Here is a 27,101-nt window from a genome sequence, read left to right as displayed (position 1 = left end):
CGAACATTTTTTATATGTTGCACTAACTAATTTCTCGTTTATATTTTCAATCTAATTCGTTGTCCTAAGAATTTAATTATGGTGACATATATTGTAAAAGTACAACTTCAAAAAATTTAAATTTAAAAAAAACGACAAGATTAATGTTTCAAATAAAAATTACAGTTAATTACACTTAGACTCCCTTTGAAAATATGAAACTACACTCCCCCCCCAAAAAAAAATTAAAATTACACTTACAGCCCTTTTGAAAATTCACTGTTTACACTTGTCCTCCTTTCGTTAGGATTTGGATGAAAAATGCTTACATTAGCTAAAAAAATTATATAAATTTTTAATTTTGTCCGTCTTTCAACATTGCCATGTAATAATTTTATACTTAAAAAAAAATGTAATAATGTTAACCTCACTCTATATATGTATATATTATATTTATTGCTTTTAAGTACAAGAATATACTTAGACATTTTTTTGCAAATTTCAATATTTTTCATCCAATTCCTAATAGAAGTGGGTCAGAATTTTTTGTAAGGGTGTAAATATAATTTCAGAACTGTTTTTTGAGAAAAGTGCAACTTTTCATTTTGAGAGGGGGTATGTTGTAATTAACCCATACTTGATGAAATTAAATTTTGACTCAAGGTTGTACCAAAATGCTCATTTGAATTTTCTTGGTGCACATACCAATCAAGCTTGAAAATATTTTCCCTTTACGAAATGCTTAAAACTCCTTCAAGCTCGACTTATCACTAAAAACAATTAAATGTGTCGAATCAAATTGTTGAAGCTTAATTCATGTTTGACTCATTTCTCTCACAATGGTAGAGGCGCATTATGTGTGTGCATCATCCGCATGACAAGAGAAATATAAACAGTCACTTTCCCCAAACTGTATAATACCAATCAAGCTCATTCCCTTTTGAACTTGAATCCAAGGCATGAAAATTGTTCGTGTGCTCCAGCCATAAAGAATAAAATGGACTAGAATACTAGGGAACTACCGAAAATTCTAGCCCGAGCCGGCTCGACTGAACCTAAGTCAATCATATGGTGAGTGCAATATACTTGTCGTGTGATTGATATTGTACAATTAAAAAAAAATGACCAATCACATAGCAAATGTGATATACTTGCTCTGTGATTAGTTTGTACATACTCAACATTTGAGAATTAAGGGTATCCCAATATACCTCGTGATGGAAGCCCTCAATTAACCCTCCTGATGTGGGGAATTGATCGCAGCAGAGAAGTCTAGACTCATCGCTCGCCTGCTGTTCACAAACGCCACAAACTGGATGACGTCTAAAGGGCTAAAAGAAATGAGGCGGACCACAAACCACATTTTCACAAACTTCGGACCAAGCTGTTGTAGTTCTGATATTAAATCAACATAAGTAATAGTTTCATGTCGACTAAAGAGTATGAAATTGCCAGAATAAGGCATTCTTAGGATCTGAAGTGAAAGTTGACAGTCTGAGCTTGAGAGAGGCATATGATGAACAACACCATATATAGGAACAACATTATATTTCAGAAATGATGAACATGAAATTAGTGAATACTCAGCAATCTGAGTTTTTCAGCCGGAGATAGACAATGAGAACTTTTGATAACAAACACGTTTTTGTTTATACAATGTAAACCTGGGAGGCAACGACAGCTGCTTGCCAAAGGCCATTTTCGTCTGTAGCTGCTGCAGATAATGCTGCCAGTGTTTAATCCAATATGTATCGAAACCGATTAGCTACTGGAAAAACTTCATCTCTGCCCCTTCTACATGAAAAACCTATGATTTTTTTTACAAATCTAACTAAGCAATTCTACATTCGGGGTATTGATGAGGTATTAAGACGAAACATAAGTAGAAAAATGATCAGGGAATTGGATGTACATCATGGCATCAGCAGGATATCAAAGATTTCCTAAACCTAAAGCATAAGTTGGCATCTGAAAAATCATTGGACAAAGCTGAAGAAACACAGCCTTATCCCTGTAAAAATTCAAAGCCTGGAGTTAAAAGAAGTTCAGCTGGAGGTTTTACACGCGTGAAATCTGCGTGCTGGAGAGAACGGCTAATATCATCAACTGAGAAGGGGATGCTGCATGCAGTGTAAAAGAAAAAGATTATTAATACTGGAAGTTGAATTTCAATTTCGTAAAGAGCAAATAGACATTACATCTTATTACCTTGAATTGTCATCCAACAAAAATGAATTACTATCAGCATGACCCGAGTCCTCTTTCATAAGTGTCTTCATGCTCGAAATAACCTATTAAGACCCAAATAAGAAATCTGAATTCAAGAAGCCTCAACAGCGTCAATGGTAAGTATAATATAAACTAGAGAAAGAAAAGGAAAGACGAAAACTTACATCTGGAGATACACTTCGTGTGTTGTAGTCGTCGTCCCAATAAAGATTACAAATTTTATAAAGCTGTTGAGTGCTTAGTATCTGTGGACACACATTATATTGCACAAATGAAACTCCTCAAAATCTTATGCAGGGAAAGATGCATCATTAGTTGGATAAGAACGGAAATATTAAATTAGATCACAAATTAAACAATAATATTTAAACACAAAAATACATCTCTACGAGTTGAGTCAAGTCAATTTTGAAAACTCTCTTATTTCTCAAGATCTTTGGAAAATTGTAAATGAAGGCTTTTAGGGTGAAATTTAGGCTGATTTGTCTCATACAGAGCAGAAGAAATACAATGAGAACATAAGGGAAGATTTAAAATCCTATTGATGAAGGAATAAGAGGTAAATCGATCTATATTCTAAAACATTATGGGTGGAGAAAATTAGAAAAATGCATGAGATATCTTTAAATTGAAGTTCCAACATCTGAATCCATTGACTTGAATCATAATGAAGAAATTTTGATAACTCATCCATAAAGATAGTAAAAACATCTGAATACTATCACAAGCTGCTAAAATATCATATGTTATGCAGATACCATTAAAAAAAAATGAATTGTAGCAAAAATTTTGTAAAACATGTCAAAAAAATTTGAAATTGTTGTAATGGATGAATCAAAAGATTAGTTCACATTGACATTTGTAGAGCTCATGGGTTCTCATTTTGCCCGGCCCACTATTATTCATGATCGGTCTTAGGGTGGTCTTAGGCCTCTAAATGGGCCCTAACTGGATCTATTTTTAAACTTAGGTCCAACCCATGGACGACCCGGTTGAGGCGCAAACCAAGCCCAGACTAGGCCCACATCAAACTCAAATGTGTTCGTTTAAATATATATATATATATATTTTATAATATTGAGGTTTCTTATAAACAATTAAATTTATAATTGTCTTTTGTAATAAATAAATAAGAAATTAAATCACATGAAAATATATATATTAAAAAATAATAGTTAAGAATATATACTTAAAAAAAAAGGCCCAACAGGCTCGGCCTAAGCTCGGTCCAGAAATAGGTGGTCTTGGGCCATTGGGTTGGGCTGGTCCCAAGTATTTCGATCCCATGCGGGCCTGGATCGAACTAGCTCATTTTTTTATTATCCGGCACTGGGTTGGGTTAGCCCATCGTGACTAGTTTTCCTCTTGAATTAGTTCACCTAGATGTTTGAGGACTTTTAGAAATTGAAAGAATATTACTATATTGAATTGAATTTTCAATTGTACAGGAGGGTCAATTACATACAAGTTTTCTTGACAATAAAAAGAAAACAAATATCAAATTCCATAATTGTAGGATATCCTAACTACCAGCCTAATTACAACAATACAGAATATCCTAAGAACACAATCAACCTAATTCTAGGGATACAAACATCCAAAAAATAGCTAACTTAAAAGATACTCATGTTTTCCCATTTCCCCACAAGCTGGGGAATAAGCATTCCAAGATTGGACACAATATGCTCAAAAGTTGAACTACTTAACCCCTTGGTAAGTACATCAACAAGTTCTTTGTAGCCACATACGGTCTGCAAATTAAACCTCTCTAATTTTACTTTTATTAAGTGCCTATCAACTTCAATGTGTTTTATTCAATCATTTTGCACTGTGTTATGAGCTATAGTAATCATATATTTGTTATCACAATAATGTTTCATTGGGCCATCCCAGTTAATCTTTAAATCTTCTAGAATAATCTTCAACCAAAGTAGTTGACACACTCCTTAAGCCATTGCTTGAAATTCTACCTCGGCACTAGATCGTGCTACCACATTTTACTTCTCAATGTCACAAGGTTCCACCAAAAATGGTACAATATCCCGAGATTGAACTCCTATAAACAGCTGTGTCAGAGTTTTAGATATGTGAAGAGAGAAACAAACGACGAACATTTACATGGTTCGTTCATATGACCTACATCCACGAGATAAATGCCTAAAGGACTAAATCATATTATTCTCTTTTAGTTTGAGATATAACCTCCACCTATTTATATATGTGAATTACATATGTGTATAACATAAAAATAAGGAACTATCTCTAAAATCAAATCATATAGATATCACAAGAATCACTAAGATTTTTGTTGTGATTCTCTTGTGATTTTTCAGTTATTTGGAAAATCAATTCATGATTCTCAACACTCCCCCTCAACTTGGATATGGAGATCTTGATCGTAATGTCAACTTGGACAACAGAAGTCAAAACTTTTCTTTCAGTGTGATGCCAGGGGAGGTCACCGGATGTCAAGGCATCATCATGCCATGTATACACATCCACAGTAGCATAAATAGAGATATCATGTCAGAAAGCCAGTTTTAGGGGCAAAACACACTTAGCCTATAGAAGCAAGGTCGATTAGACACGCACACAAATTAGGTGTAAGACAAATTAGGGTTTCAAACGGCGACGCTCTAGGGTTTCATAAGGTAGAACGCAGGTAGGGCAGCAGCGGAGTGTAGGGATTCAACAGGCTCTCACTTTGTTCTTTCTTTCTTTCCTTTTTTTTTTAGTTTTTTGAGAAACTCGCTCTGATACCATGTCAGAGTTTTAGATAAGTGAAGTGAGAAACAGAAGACGAACATTTACGTGATTCAGTCATATGACCGACGTCCACATGAGACAAATGCCCAAAGGACTAAATCATATCAATCTCTCTTAGTTTGATGATATAACATCCACCTATTTATATAGGTGAATTACATATGCGTATAACATAAAAATAAGGAAATATCTCCAAAATTAAATCATATAGATATGACAAGAATCACTAAGATTTCGTTGTGATTTTACAATTATTTGGAGAATCAATTCATGATTCCCAACAAGTTGATTCTGCATGATCAACATTGGTATATATGTTTTAAGTGCTAGATCTCCATTTCTCTTAAAAAGAGTACCTTTTCCCGGTGTTCCTTTGAGATAGTGCAGTGCTTGAGCTATCTGCAAATAACTTTCTTTTGGGCTATGCATGAACTGACTTATCATACTCATTGCATATGGTGTGTGGTGAGAGAGAGACCGATAAAACGAGCCTCCCTACAAGCTGCTGATACATTTCCCTATCTACTGCAACGTCCTCCCTGCCTTCCCAAGTTTAATGTTTGGGTCTATTAGAGTACATAACGGTTCGCAAGTTGTCTTGCCTATTTCTTACAGAAGATCAACAGCATACTTTTATTGGGAGACAAAGTACTATGCTTTGAGTGAGCTACTTCAACGCCAAGAAAATAATTCAACCTTCCTAACTCTTGATCTTGAACTCCTTAGTCAAACATTGATTTAAAAAATTTATCTTTTCCCTATCAGTATTTTGTCATCAACATATATTAGAAGTATCATCACTGACCCTAAAGGTGATTGTTTGATGAACATATGTCCCCCTTGGCTTTGTAGATATCTAATAGCTATCATACTCTTGCAAATCTCCCAAACCTTGCCCTTGGTGATTGTTTCAATCCATACAAGGCCTTTTTAACTTGCAAACAGTCTGAAGAGCTACATCGTTTCTAAAACCTAGTAGCACTTCCATGTAGATTTTTTTTTCATCTGGTTCTCTGTGCAAATACAAATCCTTGATATCAAATTGCTACAATTACCAACTATAGTTAGCTACCAAAGATACAACTCTTACAGTGTTCATCTTTGCTACAAAAGCAAAAGTCTCTAGGTAGTCAATTCTATAAGTTTGGGTATAGCGTTTGCCCACCAATCTTACCTTATACCTTTCAAGCCATTTGCCCTATACTTCACAATGTAAATCCATTTACAACCTATAGCTTTCTTCCAACTAGTAGCTTCACTAACTCCCCTGTTTTAAATTTTTTTAAATACTTCCATTTCCACCTCATAGCTTGTTTCTATTTTCTATTGGTTAAAGTCTCAAATAATGTTTTAGGAATAGGAATGTTGTTTAGGTCAACACGGAAGGCTTTACGAGATGCTGAAGATTTTCTAAAGAAAGGAAATGACCAAGAGGGAATAGTGGTTGTTTGGTACATTCTATAGTCCCTTTCTAATAGCAATGTGAAGATCTTGATCATCAATGTCCAAATGAGATCTAATTTTGCTATGTAAAGAGTTCAGGAATGTTACCTCATTCTCAAAATTCAGGTCGAAGTCTTGGACTTACACAAATTCAGGATAGACCATCTTTTTCCTTGAATACACCTTGCCAAATCTCACATTCTCAAAGGCAGGTTGGTACATTCTATGGTCCCTTTCTAATACCAATGTCTCCTCTTGTTGATTTTGAGGTTTAGGTTCACACAACCATATGTTCATATGTAGACGCCTAATTAGCCTCATGTAGAGGCTTAGAAGAATATGGAAAATCAAGTACGAAAAAAGTCCCCAAGGTCCACTTTTTCCTTCAGTCCAATTTTTATATTTTCTCCTTGAAAACGAGGAGTGGTGAAATAAGATTCATGATTATCGAAAATGACATCCATTGAGACATAAAACTGCCTTGATGGAGGGCGATAACACTTATACCCTTTTCGAGTTGAAGAGTAACCAATAAAGACACAATTTATATATGGTGGTCAATGAACATAAGCTGTGGCTATTTCTTTTTCTACTGTTTGGACATGGGGAATATGTTATCAGATGGTTCGGTGAGTTGGTCATATGGTTAGTAGCTCCTAAATCCATAATACATAATCTAGGAGTTCACAAAGGTGGTTTCAGAGACATTTAATCAAACAGAGAATGGAAACTCACCTCATATGTCAAAGAAGAGATACCTGAAGGTTTATCCATGCTACAAATTGCAACCAAGATATCATGCAACTCACCAAGATGTTATAGTGGTTGTTTCTACTACCTTCAGTATCTCCATGGAAGAAAAGAAATCTCTAGACAATTAAGGCTAAATGCCTTAAAGAAAAAAACCAACTATAAAGGCCGGTCGGAATCACATAATTGTATGCAATGGAGGCGAGGAAATTGGTCAATTTTTTTCTTCTTCTAGGGATTGAAAGCCTTACAACTCAGATACAATGTTAGAAATTGAAAGAATATTTTCTATACCGAATTGAAGTTTCAAATGTACAGGAGAGTCACAATATACAAGTTTCCTTAAATAAATATGAAATAAAAATCAAAGCACATGATTCTGTGGGATCCTAACTACTAGCCTAATTACAACGAACAAACAATCTAATTGTAGGCATTCGAACATCCTAAATAGCTAACCTAACAAAAAGCTCATGTTTTCGCACAGAACCATGTCCTGTTTTGTCGAAAGCTAGGTTTCGGTATTTTTGTGACCTTTGTCGATGATTTTGCTCCAGTAACTTGGGTTTACTTAATGAAAAGTCATTTTGAATTGTTTTGTTATTTTTCTGTCTTTGTTATTGAGGTTCAAAAGCAGTTTCATACTTTTATTCAAATATTATGAAATGATAATGCTAAAGAGTATTTGTAAAAAACCTTCCGGACTTACACGATCAAGCATGGAATACTTCACCAAACCTCTCATGTGTATACAAATTGGTGTTCGTCCTCAGGAGATCCTAGGTCTGTTAAGCGTGTCTTCCTAGGTTACTCTCACCTGCAAAAGAAGGTATTGTTGCTACTGTCCAACTCTTAGTAAGTATCTTGTTTCAGCAGATGTTACTTTTCTGCAACATGTTCCTTTCTTTCCTACAATGCCTACCAACTCTTCCAAGAAGAAGGGGGGGATGGCGATTTGTTGACTTACAATGTCACTTATTAGTCAACTAGTATAGCTGATTCCTAGACACCACCTCAACTTCCCATCCACCATTTCTATTCCAGACAAAAGGTTCCTTCTAATACAGGTTCAGTGCTAGTTCATTCTTCGTTGTGAAAACAAAAGTTCTATGATGAGTGATCTTGACATTCCAATTGCTTTGCGCATAGGTCAAGTACAGTTTCCTCACTCTATTTCCTCATTTGTTTCATATGATCATTTGCCATCCTCATGACATGTTTTTGTTCCCTTCCTGGACTCTGTTGCTACCTACCTAAAAAACTATTCATGAGATCTTATCCCATCTTGGTCAGTGTACAACTATGATAAACAGGAGATAATGCTTTGAATGCTAATAATACGGATGTTAGTTTAGTTGCGTGCAAGGGAAAAGGCTGTCGGGTGCAAGTGGGTACACACTGTTGAATTCAATTTGGATGGATATGTTGATTGGCTTAAAGGGCACCTTGTTGCTCAAGGCTATGCTCATACCTATGGCGTGGATTACTCCAACAATTTTGTTCACATATTCATTTTGTTGTAGTCACTAAGATTTGGCCCTTGTATTAGTTAGACATAAAATTGCCTTCCTTCATGGTGATATACAAGAGGAGCGATGTACGGAGCAACCACCTGGGTTTGTTGCTCAGGAGGAGTTTGGGAGAGTCTGCCATATTTAGATGTCCTAAAATGTCCTAAAACATTTGGAAAATTCAATCAGGCTATTGAAAACTTTGGTTTAAGCAAAAGCATATCCGACCACTCTGTTTTCTGTAAACTATCTGTGTCTGGAATCATCCTTCTTGTAGTGCATGTTGATAACATTATCATTGGGTGTAATGACACAATGCCAATTTCATCTCCGAAGACCTTCCTGTACAGTTAATTTTACACTAAAGATTTAGGAGTACTTAAATACTCTTCAGGAGTTCAAAAATGTGGCAAGAAGCAAGAAGGTCATTGTTCTATCTTGGAGAAAATATGTCCTTGATGTGTTGGCTGAAATTGGAAAATTCGGAGTTAAACTCAGTATTCCAATGTCTCCTAATCTGTAATAGCTTACAAGAGAACATTAGATTGGAACTTTTTGAAGAACCTGAGAGGTATAGGGTGCTGGCTGAAAATTTAAATTATTTAACAGACTCGCCCTGACATTGCATATTCGGTTAGTGTTCTGAACTAATTCATGTCCTCCCAACAATTCATCACTGGACTACACTAGAGCGAATCATGTGGTCTTCTCAAATGTGGACTGCGCAGGTTCTAGGATTGATAGAAGCTAGGTTACTGTTCCTTTATTGGAGGTAACTTGATCTCATGGAGAAGTAAGAAGTAGAATGTGGTTTCCCAATCTAGTGCAAAAGCAGGGTACAGAGCCATGACATAGTCTTTATGCAAAACATATATCAGTTCCTAACTGAAGTTGGGCTTAAAATTTCAATACCAACAAACTTCTGGTGAGATAATCAAGCTACTCTTCACATTGCCTTTGGGAGGACCAAACGTATCATGATTGATTGTCATTTTGTTCGAGCAAACGTTCAGCAAAAATTGGGTCTCTATAAGCTACATGACGACACTAGATCAACTAAGAGATCTTTTTCAAAAGGTTATAATCGGGACTCGGATTGATTATCTGTATAACAAGTTGGGCCTGATTAATATCTAGCTCCAACTTGGGAGGGGGCATTGATGAAAAGGAAAGTATTACTAGGAGATTGCATATGTATATTAGGAAGGGTTTTAGTTAGGATTGTAGGGATTTGACTGATTCTATTTCCTAGTTTAAGTTCTCTTTGTATGTATAAATAAGTGTATAGATTGAATACAAAATACACACGAAAATCCCTTTACATCTTATTCTACACAGCCCAACACTGAAGTAACAATGATAAAGAAAATGTCACAACTATATTTTCACTATAGCAACGAACAAATGTATACTGCCTCTTTGACCCCAAAAGCAATAAATTGATGAAACTTGATTTTAGATATGCACTTTCATGAAATGAAGTTTGGGATTGCGAAAACAAAAATAGCTAGAGATAAATCTAATCAAATCTTATGAAGGAGAAAATCAATATTCAAGTTCTTCAGTCGATCCAAAATGAAGCTCAAACTAGAATTTGATTGGATTCTAATTCTGAATCCCCAATAGGAAAGTTGCATTCATTAGAAAGAATTTATAGGTTATCAAATGTTGCACTCTCTTGCGAATCATAGAATTTTAAAGACGCAATAAAGGTAAAGGGATAACCGTCAGCTAGTTGATCTTCCTCAATAGAAGGACATGGTTGAACTAAAATTAGTTTATACAAGTCATGTAAGCAACAATTTGCAAAGTTACTTGCTGTCTCTGTGCAAGATGAGTTGGCAGTCTATCAACTTGATATCAACTTAACTTTTCTAAATGAAGAGTTGTAAGAAAAGTTTATATAGCATAACCACAAAGCTACATTATGCAAGACAGTAAAGCTGGTGAATGATTTCTGTGAGGCTTTCTATTGCTTAAAACAAGCGCACTCTTGTATGGAGTAGCAAAACTCGCAAGTACTTTATTCGAAGTGGATTCCATTTAAGTCCAAGTGAGATATCTCTATATGTAATAAGGGAGGTAAAACTAATTCTTGAACTGTGTTTATTTTTATTTTACTGTTTTTTTCGGCACAAAAAAGTTTTGGTGGCTTCACTGATTACCCTCATGGGCTAGGGCATAACCTGAAAACCATAGGTCGGCTAACATGAGTACTACTTACAAGTTAGCCACCAACAAAGCCCTTATGTCGGTAGAGGGAATAGAACCCACAACCATCCAACTGGAAGTGGTCCATCCTAATCATTTGAACCAACTAGTGTCTGCGAATTGTATCTTTTGTGTTGATGAAATATACATTGGCACTTTTTTATACTAAAGAAAATAGAAAAGGCAATATGATGATTGCACTTGGCAAATGTGAAAAATGAAGAAAGAAAACTAAAATTGAAATAAGCGAGAGCGAACGAAAAAGAAAAGGACAAACTTACTGGGCACAAGTCGGTGGTGAGGTCCTCATAAGTAATTCGTAACTTTTGGTGTATGACCTGCACAATTGGTTTGATATCGGTCTAAAATATATACTGAAATGCATGTAATACCAACAATGCTGCATTCATAATGCAATAACACTAATTCTATATCTAAACGCATTGTATTTCCGGGATACTGACATTTAAACTAAAATACATGTAAAAGCTCATTTTTCTTGAATTTGTACAGCAATTTAATAAACTTTATACAGGGATTGCATAATTGGTGAAGTGTATTAGAAATAGTTTGTATAGGGAAGGACAACATAACATACCAGAAATCCTACAGCTTGTTGTACATGTTTTAGTTCATTTCTTGATGAACCTGCATACTGTACGAGATAACTAATTGCTCAATCTACATTTGGCAAATGACTAATCAAGCAATAAGTAACCATGATACCAGCAAAGAATAAACCTCTACCACTTGTGCTATGAATATAATGGCTTTCAGTAATAATTTCAGTAGCTACGATGATAGTATACCTCTCGTGCATTTACGCACCAAAGTTCTAATTCACCTAACCCTGCTTTTACGTATTCCCCATTGCTAAATGTGCAGCACTCTCTATGGAGAAGGAGGCTACGGAAACATGAAATAAGGTTACAAGCATAAGAAAATCGGACAGCTTATGCCAAAACGACGACCACGGTAAAGGTATGTGAGCTACCTGTTGAAAAGCTGAATGTTAATATACGAGAAAATTTGCATGAAGGTTTTCTGTACAAAGATCAGAGGAACCTGAAACAACAATTTCTATTAGATGAAGTACAAGATTCATAAAACAAAAATAGAGTTTGTTCTTACGTACAAAATTGTCTTTTAGTATATTCAGATGCCTATTTAGGCTCTCAATGATGTTCTGCCAATGGTTAGCCAAAGAACTGCCAGATGATTTCAAAGAGTTTCCTCCGAGTGTTCTGGGTGCCTGAGTATTATATATTCTACATAAGAAATAATGAATATGACAAGTATAACAGAGCAAATCATAGATGTGATGGAGGCCACTTCTTTGACAAAAGGAAACAAATAAGTAAAAGCTCATCTACAGGTATACTCTTTTACCTGTTTGGAATACAAATTAGCTATTGTGAGAACCAGTTTTTTTTAATGCATTTTCACTTTCAAAAGCCTCAAAGAATATAAAATGGAGACTAGAAGCTGTAAATACAAAGACTCACATAAGAATCGATATAGAGCACTAAATCCAATTTGCCGGAGCAGTTAAGCATGAAAATAAAAGATAAGCTTAAAAGAGAGTCCAGTGAAGTACACCGTAAAAAGACAAGCAAACGAACAAATAGCTCAAAGACTAAACCTTGTCGAGACCTTACTTGGATGCACAAAGAAAGGAGAGATGAAAGTTCCTTCTTTAGATTATCACGAATGATTCCGTAAATCTTCTCAACATAAGCAGTTAATTGTTGCTTGAACAATAGAGCTGGATACTTAGCCTCAACCTGGCATACTCCGCTCAGTCCACCTATAGAAACGTTGGCAGAAGAAGCAGATCGGAAATTCTGGAAACAGATCAATATCAAATAGTTACTCTGTTGTGTTATTGAAATTACTAGGAAAGTGCTTAAGACCAACGAATATGACAATGATATTCCTCCACTAATGGGCATTTGCCAGAAATAAATAAGAACTTCATACTCGGGCCATCCTTCCAAAAAACGATGTAGGTTGTGGAGGTTTCCCAGGAGTTGAACCAGTAGCTTTTATAGTTTGTTGAAGTAAAAAGAGTAGTGTAGATATGTTGGAAAGCCAGTAAGCCATATGCTTATTGTTCGACTCATCCTGCAACGTGATACAGAAAATCAATGTAAATAAGAGAGAACTAGAAAAACAAAGATGCTGGACTAGCGTAGTGGTGTACAACATAACAGATTGGAATGGATCAATTGGTGAAAGCTGGCTATTGCCTTTCTAGCTTTTCAGATTGTTATAGGAGCAATACAAACAGCTGCATCAGAAAAATTGGACCCTTTTGTTTAGCTAGAATTTTAGAGTTCCAACACTCAAATGAAGCACTAAGCATAATTACAAAAGAACATATTAATCATCTGATCCTAACGGAAACTGAAGAGAAACAAGTGAATCATCAAGGAACAACACCATTCAGTATCAAGCAGTGTTTCTTTCTCTTTGGCCAAACAATCGAATCTAACACAGAAGCAGAGAAATGCAGACTGCTACCAGAAAGTTACAGCTTCACTTAAATATTTGGAAAATGCACCTCTATGGCAAAACCGATTGTCTGAATAAGACGATCAAATACACTAGTTTTTTCAGCTTCAAAGGATTTCCAGTGGACAAGGCATTTGTAAACGGTAAATGCAGCAACAGGTTTTCCTTCAATAAAACCAAGATCTTCCGTTATGCATCTAATGAGAGCATCTACATTCTCCTGGAACCACCACAAACTTTGTTATTCATGGACTGAATTAACAGCAAAAGGGAAAAATAAATCTATTAACCTACAAGCAGAGAAGTGAAAAATTTGTCTAACTATTTATATGAAATACAGGAAAACTCAGATGAGATAATACTTGATAGCATTAGCTTTCATTCAATTTATTGTGTCTTCCACTTTTTATTTGTTCCTCATTTGAAAATTGAAGGGAAAAAACCAATGAAATTACTTAATACCTTTTTCTGATTTTCAGCTTGACAATACATACTGGATAAACAAGTAAAAGGTTACAAGATTTAAAGGCTATGGTCATCATGGACGATCTACAACACTCCCTAACAATAGACCAAGTAATGCAGTTTCAATCTTTTTCACTATGTGGAACTCATACAATTTGTAAAAGATCAACACAAAGTGAAGTCATTTTGTTTCACTGATTATGACTTAAAAGGGATCTATATCTAAAAAGAAAGATTAAAGCAAATTTACTAAAAAATCCTCCTCAACATTATTTTTATTTGCTTAAACTCAGCAAGCCAGTACCAGGAGAACATCTTCGGTCACACGGCCGGCCAACATTACCTTAGAAATATAGGCCCTGCTAAAGGACTTCCACAGCTACGTCAAGTTTCCACTGCTCTTTAGTGTCCTCTTCTTTTTGGGCACAACAAGCAGTTTCACGTCACATATCAAATATATTACACACATTGAATACTTGCATAAAAACATGCTTGCATGAAAATCATTGGTTTCCTAGGTTGATTAATGGAAATAGTGTACCCGTTGCGTCTCTGTATTGGATCTCCTCAGCTTGCTATCAGATCCAATGCCAAATCTTTTAATGGGCTGTGCACTTTGGGGTTCCTGTATAAACAAGCTAGTAAAAATGATCAAGCTGATAGACAATGCAACTTTTATGTGTTACAAAACAGTGTGTAACTTCAAAATTGCCATGTCGTAGAGCTGACTTACATGATCACCATTCTCCACAGGCTGCAACAAAAAAGCAATATCGTATCAGACCTACAAAAAGTTCAAAACTTTGACAAAGATTGTAACCTAACCTGCATGGTTTGAACTAAATGTCCAGACATTTTCCCAGCAGGACTATTCTTCAAAGCTTGTCGGTGAAGAATCTCATCCTCGATCTCAATATCTGAAAGTTTCTCTTCGAGCCTAAATTAGAAGTAAGAGAAGAAAACACCATAGGCATCAAAGCTTTCGAGTTCACCAACTTCACATGGTTGAAGGAAATAAAATTAGTCTTCATTGGAATTAGGGATTACTACTCCTCCCCTTAAGTTTGATGTAATTACACGTAAACTTCATGTGAATTGGAAAGTTACATTTAGTACTCCTAAACTTTGCTTTATTCCGTTAGTCAAAATTCACTTAATTGCTTGATATTGACAAAGAAACTAAATAAAAATTGATATTTACCTTCGATTGGCCTATTACCGACTTATTGCAAGTCACACACAAATTTTTCTGACTAAACTACCCTTATAATCGTGAAGAAATACCTTCTCACATGCATTAACATGAAAATGCATATGGGTAATTTGGTCGTAAAGGATTAATGACTTGCAATAAATCAGTAATAAGTTAATCGGAGGTAATTATGGATTTTTATCCGATCTTTTTTGTTCAGATCAGGAAATTCGATAAATTTTGATTAACACAGGACTTATTTGTTAAATGCAAGCAACTTAACCTCAGGGATACTAAATAATTTTTCAAATCACAGAAAATCTATATATAATTACACCAAACTTCAGGGAAGGGGAGTATAATTATCCCTTGAAATTAAAACACAAAAGAAAATGTACAGGAATAATTCCTTCAATTGAGCTCATTGGCCTCTTAAATGGTTACGGGAATGACAAATTTACTAAATAACCACCTCTGCACTGTAGTCTTCAATTGAATAATCTTCGTCTCTGCCTCCAAAGCTTGCTTCAACCTGTCCTCGCTGAGCTTGCTGGTTTCTTCATACTTCTTCTCTGTTTCATCGATTTTCTTTTCCAAAGAACTTACTAGTGACTGGACCATAATTACTCTTATTCATTAGATTTTGCAAATAAATATGTTACCAAGATACAAATAAAATTGGAAAAAAAAGGCAATTTACCACCATCTGATGCGATAACAAAAAGAACTCCGATCAAATGAAGCAAATTATACCCCTATCAAAACCATTGATAAGGGGTAAAATGCTTTATTTTTCAAAACATATGTAGTAATTTGCTACTCGTTTCACATATCATACGGGATAAATTGCATTTAAACCTGAATTAAATATGACTTGGATTCATGAACTCACCTTCAGCTTTTCATTTTCAGCAGATAGTTTATCAACCAGTTCATCTTTAATAACAGGAAGATCCTGTATAAAAGTTGCTGGCCCAGCTAGTTTCTTCGCAGTTTCAAGTTCCTTCATCAGCTGATCTTTAGTTTCCTGAAACTGCACCTGCATTTTCTCCAACGCTGATGCTAGCTTTGCTGTTTCCTGATTTTTGACTTCCTCAATGTCAGCCTGGAGAAAGAGATCAAACAATTAGGGAAAGTGACAGAATTGATTGTTATCTCTCCCTTTCATGCATTATAATATAAAGACGCATGAACCATTTATAGATTTCCATGTTGGCATGGCTAGCGATTTAATTGGTGCCCCATTACGCGAAGTATTGTCCGTTTTGGCTTCGTATGAGCCTCACGGACGCCTCGCTAGGGAAAAGAGGCCTCAAGGCTTATAAGCCACTCATGCTCGTCTTCTGCAACCAATGTAAAACGCTTGCCTACATCATTAGGCCCCTTGGCGAGGGGCTTGGGAGGGGCACATGGCCTCACCCCACAGATGGCGCAAAATGATGTGGCTTGCGACTCAACAGTGCCCCATTGCCCGAGGGATTCTTCGCTATGGCTTTTTATAAGGCTCACGGCTTTGTCCTGAAAAGGAGCCTCGTTAGAGAGAGGAGGTTTTGGGGTAGCCACTCATGCTCCTTGTTTGCAACACGATGTTACACATCTAAAACTTATTGTCAAGGCAAACACAAATATACTACCCTCATTCGTTTTTCCAACTGCAGTTGCCAAGTTAAATCTTCAACTTCCTTTTCGAGCTTGCTTTTGGCTTCTTGGAGTGCTCCAGTTTCCTTCGCAGCCTGAGAAAGAATGGACAGTGTCAACATTTTCCATTACTTGTTTCTTTCCCTTGGTAACCAAACGTTTGTGGGGTTAAATGCAATTTAACCATGTGATATGTGAAATGAACAAAAAATTCCCTATAAAAAAAGAATTGTAAATTATCCCCTGTGTTTTGAAAAATAAAGCAAATTACCCACTATATATGATTTTTAGATAGGGAGTAATTTTCTTTATCTTTCAAAATACAAGGGGTAATTTGCTACTTTTTTTCATAGAATCTTTTTACTCATTTTTCATATCGCAGGGATAAATTGCATTTTTCCCAAATGTTTGATGGTTTGAATCAAAGACTTAGATTACTTTAAAAACCATTTCAACACTTCAAATTCAAAATTTGAACTATTAACAAACAAACAGCATTATACTTGAAAATTGTCACTGAACTGCAACATTATTAAACAAAGGACTGCGCGCTTCCTTTCCTGAGCAGTTCATTATACGCAAGTAAAGGTGATAAGAAACACTCACCGATTTAAGCATTCGTAGTTCTTTACAAGCCAATTTTGCTCTCCAAGCACACTGAGCAGCTATTGCTGCTCTCTTCAATCTCAAATAACCACAACAGGCCAATGTCCCTCGACATCGACTCTGGAAATGGACCATCCATTAGTTAAAACTTTTCCCACACAACAATGAAAAAGCAAGTTCTTAATACATAAATTCCTATGTCTTCAGCAATAAATAATGGATAAATACAATTTACATAAAAATCTGTGTGAAGCATGTTGGCCTGATCATGATCATAACGAATACATAATTGGATTATATGTTCTTTTTTTTAAAGAACAAAGTGGTCACTAATTAGTCCTAAGGAGCTAAACTATTGATATTTTAGAAGTTGAATGACTAAAATACAACTTCAATATGTTTAGGGACTGAAAATAGACTAGTGGCAATGTATGAGGATTAAAATTGTAATTATTCCAAAAACTCCTTTCTCTAAACTGTTGATAAGGGAGTAACTTGCTATTTCTTTTTCATAGGAATTCTTTTTGCTCATTTTCAATATCACAGGGAGGTAAATTACATTTAGGGTAGAAATACCTCCTCGTTGCTTGAAAAATTACATATACCTCACTGATTTTAACGTCCGCTACATATTCATTGGGAGGCTGCTCTCCGGATTCTAAATATATTAAGGGAGCCCTCGTTAAAGGATTGTTATTGAGACAACATGGACACATTAAAGAAGCCTATTTTGATGTTGACTATGCTGGTTCCAACAATGATAGAAAGTCTACTTTGGGTACTGCACCTATCTTGGGGGGATTTTAGTGACTTGGCGCAGTAACAAACAAACTTCAATTGCTCGATCTAGTGCAAAAGCTGAATACAGGGCCATGGCACACACTGCTAGTGAGATACTACGGTTGAAAAATCTACTTGGAGAATTGGGTTTCAGATAAACTGATCGTGTGCCAATGTAATGTGACAATCAGGCGGCTATTCACATAGCTAATAATCTGATGTTTCATGAGAGAACAAAATATATTGAAGTTGATTGTCACTTTGTCATGAGTAAAAAAGTTTTTACTCCATTTACACCTCCTTGAGAGCAGAGAGCGCAGATCTTTCCACTAAAGCTTTTGGGACAAAACAATTCAATAACTTGTTCAACAAGTTGGACATGGTTGATATTTATGCTCTAGCTTGACGAGTGTTAGAAGATATATATTAATAGATCTGATATGGTTTGTATATATCTAGTAGTATAGTTATATTTGGTAGGTATTTGTTCTATTTCTATATATTTGAGGTGGTTTTTTCTATTTAAATATGCATATCTCATTTTTCGTTCTCTACTTTTTACAAACATATATTAGGAGAGTTGTTGGCAGTAGATTAAAGCAAATCTGGACAAAAGAATCCGAAGTATACACCCGAAACGGGTCGCTTAAATCCAGAGTAAACATCCAAAAAGAGTACCCAATAAATCACTTGTAAGTATAGTTCAATTCTCTCATTAAAAGTCTTCAAACCCATTGTATCTAATAACATACCTCTTGACCAAAAGTTATTAAGGTAAGCTTATTTAAGAGATGTGTTAAGGTTATACAAATCCATAAAAGTGGGCAAAAATAAAGAGGCATAACTATTAGTCAGTGCTATACTTTTTTCGCATGAAATTACCTGGATGAGGATGGCTGATTTAGTTTTCTTTCTTAACCAAAGTTCATTACGAGCAGCCACTCCCCTCATTCCCGCTTGAATAAGAATAGCAGAAGAGGACAAAAGCGCATAAGCTTTCCTAGCAAAAAAAGTGCGTGCATCTTTCTGGATGATCAAAGCAGCAGCAGTTCTCCTCCTATGCCCATAAATATGGCGTGCATCTTGCCCTGACGTCCAAAGAAACAACAATTAATAGAACTTACTACAATGAATATGACCACTTGGAATATTTCCCATGCTCTTTTACATACATAACAAAATGGATATTTTTCTATAGGAATGACTATTACCACTGGGAATATTTCCATACACTTGTACATACATAACAAAATGGAATAATTACATGACAACAGTTGAAGTTAGGCATATTACTATGTACTCTCTTGGTTTTGAGTGTATACATTCATATTGTACATTTCTAATACCATTCTGAAGACAAGATGGACAAGCAAAAATAGAATCTAAAACATGACTAATGGGGGTAAATGTAACTTTCTAGAAAATTGAATTTATTTTGTTGTTATAATATGTTCAAACCTCAAAGGGTGCGTATATAATTATTCCTAAGAAATAAAAGTAAAATAATTACATACTAATTAATACCTCTACATAAAGCTTGAATTTGTATAGCTGACATGCGTAATGAGATGAACTTTTTGCGATCCAAATAAAAACGAATTCTTCTCTGTATTTTGCATGCAGATTTCCCAAGCACGCGGCTTCGGTGAGAATCTAGTTCAGCCATCTGACCAGCTCTAAGAAATACTTTTGTTCTGCCAATCTGTAAAACTAGATGCAATGAGCAAAATTTATATCTTGTGCCTCTCTCTAGTGCATGATACAAGTACAACTATGACATTCTAAGTAAAATTAGCATTCGAGGACAACCTTGAAACAAGTGTCCCACGAATGAATAATGAACTAATCAAATGATCCTGACTTTTATATGGCAAGTAAAAGAAGAAGCATTAAAATTACTTCAAAGAAGGTTCAAGCTTTTGCTAAGGCCAATGAAAGGAGTAATAAAAGTTAATTATGGTAAGAAATCATGCAAAGATGTAATTCCACACTTATTAGGAGAAAATTAACATCTTAACAATGAAATATGCAAAATGATCAGTTAATATATGTTGTCTCCATGATTTCATCCTTGTATTTCGAATGAGCACGGATAATCCAAGCTCAAATAAAAAGGACCAAATTCAATTGCAAGCTACCTTACCAAACACAATACTTGCCAAATTCTTGAAAAAAAGCACAATGTACGTCATAAAAGTACCTGGTAACCTTTAAGGTCAACCTTGTCCATGAGTCTTCTACAAGCATTAACCTCATCGCAACTATAAAAGTGTAAGGAATTAAAAATCAGTAGGACGAGCCACCTATAAAAGAATTACATGATTAAAAGAGAACTTGTGAAACTGAGGTTTGGGATGAGAGTCAAGTATAAATTGCATTGTAGTACAAAGGCCAAGGTTACACGAACAGATATCAAGTCAGTAAAAAAGAAATGCTCAGGGAAGAAGGGAGGGAGAAATACTTGACACAAGCTGATTGTTAATGTTAAACTAGATAAAACAAAATTATTGATGGAATTACATATTTTAATTCAAGGATAATAGGGAAGGATTATTGCACTTACGCTCCTAAAAATAGCCAAATTAGGCAAATCATCCATCTATTTGCGTAATTACACTGAAACCCCCTCTAGTTCATTTTTTTCTAACACTTTCAACGCTCTCTACTATAACACAAAAAATGTTGCCAACCCTTGAAATAGCCGAATGATATGCCGATTTTACCATGCTGACTTCATGTATCTGTTGATCAGATTTCGTTGTACCATAATGCATCAGCTGAATTAAGGTTGGCAAGAGGGAGGTTTGTGGTGGACCAAAGACCTGCCTAACTTCATTTGAGAAAACCTACCCCCAGCCCTACCATGAATAAAAGCCAGCCCCGCCCTGCCCCGCTCCACCCCCCCTCCCCCAATTGTTACGCCACCCCCACCCTAACCGAATTAATTGTTTAAAATTATTTTTTATAAAGTTCTACAATAATAAACATTTTCTTAAATAAATTAAGTGAAATTATTCATATGAACCATAAAAAAATTTGGATTTTTAAATTGGATCAATTAATGTGACTTTTTATGATTGATGTTTTAAATGTAATTGTCATAACAACTAAATATTTGTTACACAGTCTGTGAACAATAAATAAATATAGTATTAATCATTCAAATACAAATACCATCCCTACTTAATTTCAAATCATAATTTTCAAAAAAGTGAAGTGAGTGAATCAAAAACTGAAAACTTAAAATTCAAAAATTTAAAAATAAATTAATTATTAATAATATTTTTGTTCGGGTCTAAATGTAGGGTTGGTTACAAAATTTAAACTCGATTCCACCCCGAGACCCATTTAATGGGACTTGAATGGGGTGGGGGCCCGATTCACCCGAACCCATTACCATGTCTAGCTATATATGTAGTTAAACAAATATGAGACGTATTTTTTTAATACTCTGTCAAATGGAAATATGACTGTTATATAAAAAACCGAAATTTAGATTAAATTTCTTTAATAATAAAAAACATGATACTGGAACTAAAACTACTTAAAAAATTGAAAAAAATTGTCTAACTGAAACTCCAAATCATAATCAAGTAATATGTAAGTCCTCAAGAAATTTCCGTGCTCCTACATTCTCAGTCACTCTTTCTACGATCTCCAGTTAACTAGATACTAGAAAGAAACAATCTTTCAATTGGATTAATAAATTCTCCATTTTCAATTTCATATGTTTGACAGGGTCATATTAATTTATAGGACAAACACTAAAATGTCAGGATCAAGACAAATTCACCTATTATTCCCCTAGATGTCTCTTGAAATGCATCATCCATTTTGCTGAAAGATGCAGCAAGAGGAGTAAGAGAAAAGGAAAGGGAAAAAAAACAGGGGATCAAGTAGGAAACTGAAACTGGTTCACTAGAAAAACACTAAGACCTCTGTCATGAGTAGAAAGAAGTGGTGTTTGGTACTCTTTCATATCCGCAATATGTATGATGTTTCAGATGGTGGGTTTGTATCATATCGTGTTAAAGATCCAAGTCCAAACTTCATCAATTCTCCACCATGCTATTAGGTAGTTATAAATTCCTTATTGACATGGCAGATTATGGGAAATATTAATAACTGGTGTCCTCAAAACAACGTCAGAAAAGGAAAACCCAAAAGCTAATTTAATCGTATCGAACAGCAGATGGAAATAAGAATTTCAGAAGCAATAAACGAAATAAAAAATTCCAGAACAATGTGAATCATAAAACCATAATTATGCACATGATATTGTGATTTAAGTTAGATAATCCCATATTGGGAACAATTTACTAAGTGCATGCCTATTCGTGCAAACAATCATATAAAGTTGTAAATTTTCTACCCACATATTTTCATCTAAATCAGTGTTCTATATTAGCTAAGCTATCGACAAATTTTTTGTTCTCATGTTTTAGACAAGAAATTCTGTAATACTTGTGGAGCAATTAATATTATATTCATGCATTTAATGCAAGTAGATTCTTCAACAGTATGTATAGGACAAATTTATTGATACCACATTGAACAAATTGTTGGCATATTTACCTTCCATTTACAACACTAGGCTCAAGGATTTTGAAACGACTTATGAACTCATCAAATGTTCTCCTAGTGGGATATCCAGCACAACTTATCCTGATTGCCTCCATAACCCCCTGGAACAATTTCTTTAGTAATTTCAGAATACTTGACAAATGGAAGAAAAATCCTATTGAGGACAGAAAAACAATTGAACAATGATGATGACCATGACAACATGACAGGTGTAAGACTAAAGCTTACCCCACAACGAAGCTGCTGCAGTACAATAGAATTCTCAAAGATACCAGGCTTTAGGAGATTATTGGGCTTCACACAACGAATGTAGTGTGGCTCCGTCGCATTAAGAGTCTCAAGTAGAGCTTGCAGTTGTTGCTGTATTAGATACAAGACATGGATTAACTAAAGATTGAAGAAGAAAACCTACAGTATACACTCTTCATGAATGAACAAGAAAAAATGAACCTTAAATTGAGAACCAATGGAAGAGAATTTTGATGTTTTAGAAGACTCCTGAGGTAAAGGGGGGAAAAGGCCAGAGACAAAGGAGGAATCTGAAGAACTAAGGAGAGCCTGATGCTCAGGAACAACATAATCCTTGTTCTTATCCAAAAACAGTTCTGTTTGGTAAGTGACCTGCAGTCAGAGTTGAAACTCACATTAAGCAACACGGCTGTTTTTTCAAGCCATATATTGGATGCATGACATAAGATAGGTATACATCTCCTGCATAATGGCAAATGGTGAAGCCACTTCGCGATAACTTTGGCTTGGCAAAACGCTTGTGGTTTTTGAATGTCTGGTATAGCTTCTGTGCGAATGTCTCATTGGTAGATCTAGGGAACATGCTACAAGAAATAAACAATTTAAGCAAATTGAATAAATGGTGCCATTAAATAGTTTCGACTACTTATTACAAGATCAAGATTTGAACACATACTTACCAAGCCTCGTCAAGAAGAGCAATAATGCCGCCAGGTTTCTGAAAGGAGCAAGTTCCATTAGAAATTTATGGGTCAGAAAGAAAATTATAGAGGATAAGACCAAAAAGCATTTTGAATATGTATTAGTCATCCACTTGAATGATTAACATTCAAGAAATCTCTTGATAATTTTTCGTTATCTGTGGACTAGGAACCAAGTGCCAGTACAGAGCAAGATCATTTCGAAATCAGTCACATGACAACATACAATCTAAGTCACATATATTACATATTATAAGTAAAAGTATGTAATTGAAACTACCAAAAAGATTAAAATATCACATAAATAAGGAAAGAAATGATGATATTCTTGTTATACTAATTGATTAGTTGCTATGTGTTACCGAGGACACAAAAACAACAGAACTAAAATACTTTAGTGTCATGTATAGTTGAATTGCACAAAAATAAACATCTTTGGTATAAAAGATCATCAAAGAGGGACAAAAAAATATAAGTGGAGATACCAAAAGCAGAGATTCAAGTGAAAGTGCTATATCTGAACTTCTAAGGAGATAGTTTGAGATGAAGTCAATTATTTGTCAAAAAATTAACTGTATAAAACTAGCATGTAGGTGCTAGGTCAGTTCATATCTGATCTTAAAATGTCGTCCAAAGATTTATAGCATAAATTCATTGATGTCTTGTTAAAATAAAGTATGCAACACAAATAAGGTAAAGGTCAAAATACAATCCATCCTGGACAAAACCATTTTTTTAGGATAAGTGGCACAAACATCTAAAGATTCAGACAAGAAAAGAACAAATGAAACATTTCATGAAGAATATAAGACATTACATATGTAACGACTCCGGAACTATTGTTTGTAAACCATAAATGGATCCACAATAGGAAACAATTATTAATTCAACAATCTTACAAATTAACCAAAGAATTCAAGTCGAACTTAAACAACAAATGCGGCATCTGAAGTAAAATTTTCATGCATGGATATGTGCCTACATTCTGACAATAGTAAATTTAAATTGTACCATTGCTTCTTCATACATGAGTGGCATACAAAAGCTTAATGTTAACAGCACTATGTGTCTTGGATAATTGCAGATCATTGGATGAAGATAAAAATAATTATTTGATTACTTATACAACTACAAGATATGACGATGAAATAAGTTTATCTCAAAGATTAAGAAACCTCAAGTGGTTCAAATAAAGAAATGATAATATGAAAATTGTGGAAACTTATTCTTAATTTCTTCTTTCTTTCACATGACTTAGTGAAGCGGGCCAATGATCTTAAAGAAAATATATTAAGTAGAATATACAATTTGTCACCAAGTTACTTTTCATGTAAGTGAGTAACACACACATATAAAGATGTCAATAGGACATGAAGTAAACCAATGGTTTCATATTAGCAATTTTGACACATTAAGAACAAACTAAACTAAACCATACACTTTGATTCTCAAATAACCTTGCATAAATTACAAAAAGAAGCACAAAAATTGTACATAGACTTAGGTCCTCAAAAGGACCAATAACATGATAAGTACAGATTTAGACCAAAGCGATTTACAACATCATAACAAAATATGTATCAACTCATTAGAAGGTGAAACTTTGAAAAAATGATGAGTAGCAATAAAATTATACTGAACTAGGAATTAGTTCAGTATTCAGACCTTTTCAATAAGATCAAGAATATCTTGATTATCAATAAACTCTATATAACTCCAATCAATTTCTTCTTTTGAATACTCTTCTTGCTCCATCTTGAAAACATGCTGCCAGAAAATAGAAAATATCATCTCGATTCACTATTCTGATTTCTTTAGGTCTAGTTTAATCTTTTTATGTCAACCTTCTCAACTACTAGCAGAGGATAGACGATATATTATTGTATCACCTGATTGAAATGTTGCTGCAGTTTCTCATTAGTCAAATTTATACAAAATTGCTCAAAGCTGCAAGAAAAGTGTGAGAAATAAGAAAATATGCATAAAAAAGATGTAGAGTCAAGAGTTTAAGGAGTAAAGGATCACGTAGCATAATCAAAAAGCTAGTTAAGTAAAAATAAATTGTACAAAAGTATAATTCAGTTGTAACTCATGGCAACCTTAAATAATGCTAGCTAGCAAAAGTAAAAATATTACATAAGTTCTTCACAAAAGTAAGTAGAATTATTTCAATAAGCCTAAGTTCTACGATGAATCCCAATTGGATACTATGATCATTACCACAAATAACTAAAGCATATGAAATATGCGGCCGGAGATAAAGTACTTAAGTTCAAAAGCTACCATCATATAGTAGTGAATAACAACTTGACCTAGCATTCTTTAGGTCATATCTGCAAATGATGAAGATTAAGCATACCGGTCAAGCACCTGTTTGTCTTGAAGCTCTCAAAGCCATAGATATCCAGCACCCCAATTAAGAATTTTGAATTAGGATCTTGTCCAATAGAATGGTTGATCTTGTCCACGAGCCTGTTGCATAAAGTAAGTATAGTTGAATAAAACATTTGAAGTAAGAACAAACAGTCAAAAGACACAGTTTCCACATTTCCTTACCAATCAAACAATCTTGAGTAGAGAATTTTAGCCAAACCATCTCTACTGATAGCTGCAGCATCTGGATCAAGGCTTTTTGTTATGGTCTCATCAGGAGTAACCATGACACGTTGGCACAAGGAATTTTCAAGAGATTTCTTGTTGCACCTAAACAAAGATTTTAGCTCAAGAGCATTCTGATCCACCATAAAATATAAAAAAATCCAGGAATTTGATTATAAAAATTCAAATAGACCGGATTGCTTACATTAAGAGATCAGCTGCTGTTTTCAGATGGAATCGAGATTTGTCATCCTTGGGTTGTGAATCATCACCGTTGCTTCCCTTTGCAAACTCAATATTACCCAAATGAAGAATTGCAGCCACAACTCGGAAAATAGAGTCCTAAAAATGGAGATTTTACCAATATTAGGACCATAAATTTAAAGACAGTAACGTCAAAATATTGATACCTGTTCATCAAAACTGATCCCAACAACATCCATGGCCCTCCTTGTGGAAAGATATTCCTTTCCATCATTAATTCCAGCCAATTCATAACAATTCGATTGATTTAAATAATGAAACATCCTTGGATCTCCCAATTTGTATCTTTCAATATCCTGCCAAAAAGCATGAGAATTTGACAGTCAAAAGATTGACATTTAGGTTAAAATCATCTTGGAATCATAAAATATTTAAGTTGATATGTCAGTTATATATTACTTTGTATTGGTATCTTAAGGCAAGCAAAAACTTTACACCCAAAACATGTATTTCTTCCATTAGACAAAGGCCATTCAAGTTAAATTTTTCAAGAAAAAGAAAATTCAACAAATCTTATTGTTCTAGGTTTGCTAAATTCCCCTTTTCATGGGTAGGTCAAAAAGGAAGATAATATCAAAAGTAGCACCACCCAACCAAACTTTGCATGTAAGGTCTAGTTCA

General features: G+C 34.7%; 1 protein-coding gene across 3 annotated transcripts; it reads right to left on the bottom strand.

Annotated features, from left to right (window-relative positions):
* LOC105158628 (myosin-6) lies at window positions 1,589–26,823 on the bottom strand. Of its 3 annotated transcripts, XM_020692304.1 has the most exons (32): window positions 26,627–26,823; window positions 26,422–26,558; window positions 26,175–26,321; window positions 25,989–26,090; window positions 25,508–25,565; window positions 25,284–25,385; window positions 23,598–23,635; window positions 23,375–23,501; window positions 23,119–23,289; window positions 22,897–23,028; window positions 22,660–22,769; window positions 20,285–20,387; window positions 19,609–19,786; window positions 18,967–19,172; window positions 17,305–17,424; window positions 16,695–16,793; window positions 15,953–16,165; window positions 15,533–15,672; window positions 14,694–14,805; window positions 14,602–14,622; window positions 14,410–14,493; window positions 13,453–13,623; window positions 12,870–13,013; window positions 12,548–12,733; window positions 12,025–12,141; window positions 11,884–11,954; window positions 11,699–11,795; window positions 11,488–11,544; window positions 11,171–11,227; window positions 2,373–2,453; window positions 2,188–2,270; window positions 1,589–2,099 (listed from the first exon to the last, which is right to left on the bottom strand). In XM_020692304.1, exons 1-32 carry the CDS (start codon window positions 26,741–26,743, stop codon window positions 1,985–1,987), a joined length of 3,696 nt encoding a protein of 1,231 aa, XP_020547963.1. In that variant the 5' UTR covers window positions 26,744–26,823; the 3' UTR covers window positions 1,589–1,984. The 3 variants fall into 3 exon arrangements, with proteins under 3 accessions (XP_020547963.1, XP_020547964.1, XP_020547965.1); XM_020692305.1 differs by lacking the exons at window positions 26,175–26,321; window positions 26,422–26,558; window positions 26,627–26,823 and having other exon boundaries at window positions 25,978–26,052; XM_020692306.1 differs by lacking the exons at window positions 25,284–25,385; window positions 25,508–25,565; window positions 26,175–26,321; window positions 26,422–26,558; window positions 26,627–26,823 and having other exon boundaries at window positions 25,978–26,059.

The sequence above is a fragment of the Sesamum indicum genome, linkage group LG3 (genome assembly GCF_000512975.1).
Source record: "Sesamum indicum cultivar Zhongzhi No. 13 linkage group LG3, S_indicum_v1.0, whole genome shotgun sequence".
Lineage (NCBI taxonomy): Eukaryota > Viridiplantae > Streptophyta > Magnoliopsida > Lamiales > Pedaliaceae > Sesamum > Sesamum indicum.
Note: the sequence above shows the minus strand (reverse complement) of the source record. Positions and strands in the feature narration are given on the sequence as shown.